The sequence below is a fragment of the Nilaparvata lugens genome, chromosome 5, assembly GCF_014356525.2.
Source record: "Nilaparvata lugens isolate BPH chromosome 5, ASM1435652v1, whole genome shotgun sequence".
NCBI classification, from domain to species: Eukaryota; Metazoa; Arthropoda; class Insecta; order Hemiptera; family Delphacidae; genus Nilaparvata; species Nilaparvata lugens.
The window spans coordinates 42,061,905-42,063,720 of record NC_052508.1 but is presented as its reverse complement, the minus strand read 5'-3'; the positions used below and the strand labels follow the sequence as shown (position 1 = coordinate 42,063,720).

General features: G+C 46.3%; 1 protein-coding gene across 1 annotated transcript; it reads right to left on the bottom strand.

The window, feature by feature from the left end:
- Positions 1 to 670: 670 nt before the first annotated feature.
- On the bottom strand, positions 671 to 1,243 carry LOC111058817. The gene has a single exon (XM_022346390.2). The coding sequence runs from the start codon at positions 1,241 to 1,243 to the stop codon at positions 671 to 673; it is 573 nt and encodes a 190-aa protein (XP_022202082.2).
- Between the last annotated feature and the right edge of the window lie 573 nt (positions 1,244 to 1,816).

Below are 1,816 nucleotides of genomic sequence, written 5' to 3'. Positions count from 1 at the left end.
TATGAGGTCCGCTAGGTCGAGTGCCTCCAATCTCCCTTGCTGCAATTCTAGGCTTATCCTCTGGCGAGAGGCAGAGGGGATAATTTCCAAGCCTTGAAGGGGTATCCCGTGGGCAAGAGCAAGTGCGAATTCACAAAGGTAGACCCCACAGTCAGTCAACCCACTCTGACTAGGGACCCTGGTTTCTTCCAGCAGCCTCCAAAATGTCTCCCCTAGGCCTGCTGCTTCAAACATCTCGTGGAGTTAGAGAGTTAATGTTTTCAGGGCGTCTGTATGGGTCCGGCCCTGAATAGAGTCATATGCCACCACAGTACCATCCTTGAGGTTGGCAACCAAGAGATACCAGTGGTCATTTGGGAGGAGAACCTCATGAACCGGTACCATAAAGAGGGTGACATCCTCCAGGTTGAAGGATTCTGCGAGTCTCCGAACTCCCTTATACCCCAGGCGAGAGATACTAGGAAAAAAATAAGTGTCCATAGCAAGGACCTTGACGTTCCCCATGCTATGACTTTCCCTCTCTATGAGGCGTAGATAGGCCCCAACAACTTCCCCATTCATAAGCCTATTTGGGGATAAGGTGGCTAAGTCATCCTCACTCAGTGTTGGGGGCAATCTTGTGGCATCCATTCTAAAAAAAAAAGGCAGGGACAAACCATATTACAAAGAGTCACACTACATACTTTTTCAAATCCTTAACATGGGCCTTGCTGGTTGTGGTCCTACCATCCCTGGAAAGTGAATATAAATTTGGGCCAATCCTAGCAGTGACAAGGTAGGGTCCATCATATTTTGCCGCAAACTTGGCTGCAAAGGATTCAACATCCGATGACAAGGGATGTTGACGGTACCACACCTCGTCACCGACTCTAAAGTTCACCTCCCTTCTCCTGAGATTGAAATACCTCGCCTGACTCTCGGATGCTCGTTGAAGATTCTTATTGCATTGTTCAATCAGGGCTTTAAATTCCTTCATCTGTTCAAGTATACTCACATCCAGGCCTTGGGGCCCTTCCCTACTCAACTCCAAAGAAGTGCCATAGTACTTGAAGAAGAAGAGTATCTTCCATATCATAGAAGAGTATTCCATAGTACTTGGAGTTCGGAGGGAATGTCCAAGATTCAACATAGCTGGCGTGTATCCTGTAGAATCATGGGTGGCCGTGTTATAAGCATACTGCAACTCCATCAGGTATTGGTCCCACATCCGTTGATCATCCCTTATGTACATAGAAATCATCATCTTCAGAGTCTGATTGGTACGTTCCACTGGATTACCCTGGGGGCTATAGGGTGCAGTGAGTCGATGTTCCACATCCCAGCCTCTTAATAGATCTTGCCAGAGTTTTGCAGTGAATTGTGAGCCATTATCAGTGATAACTTCCTCTGGTGCTCCATATCAAAGAAGAATTCGTTCTTGCAAGGCATTTGAAACGTTTAGGGCAGTTGCTGACCTGAGAGGAATCAATTCAACTCACTTGGTGTGGACATCTTGCAAAACTAGCAAAAAAATATTTCCTCTTTTGGAACGTGGGAAAGGTCCCATTAGATCTGCGGTCACTGTATACCAGGGCCCAGTTGGTTTACGGACAAACATTTTACCAGCAGGCCTGGTTGATTCTGTTTTGTGAGCTTGACACACAAGACATCTCTGTACATATGCCTTGGCATCTTTTAACATCTTGGGCCAATAGTATTTCTGTTTAAGCCCATGTATTGTCTTACAAATACCTAGATGTCCAGCAGTTTGAGCATCATGACACTCCTCCAGCACACGGGTTTGGTCACTCTCACATATACAGAGAGCCAATGGGAT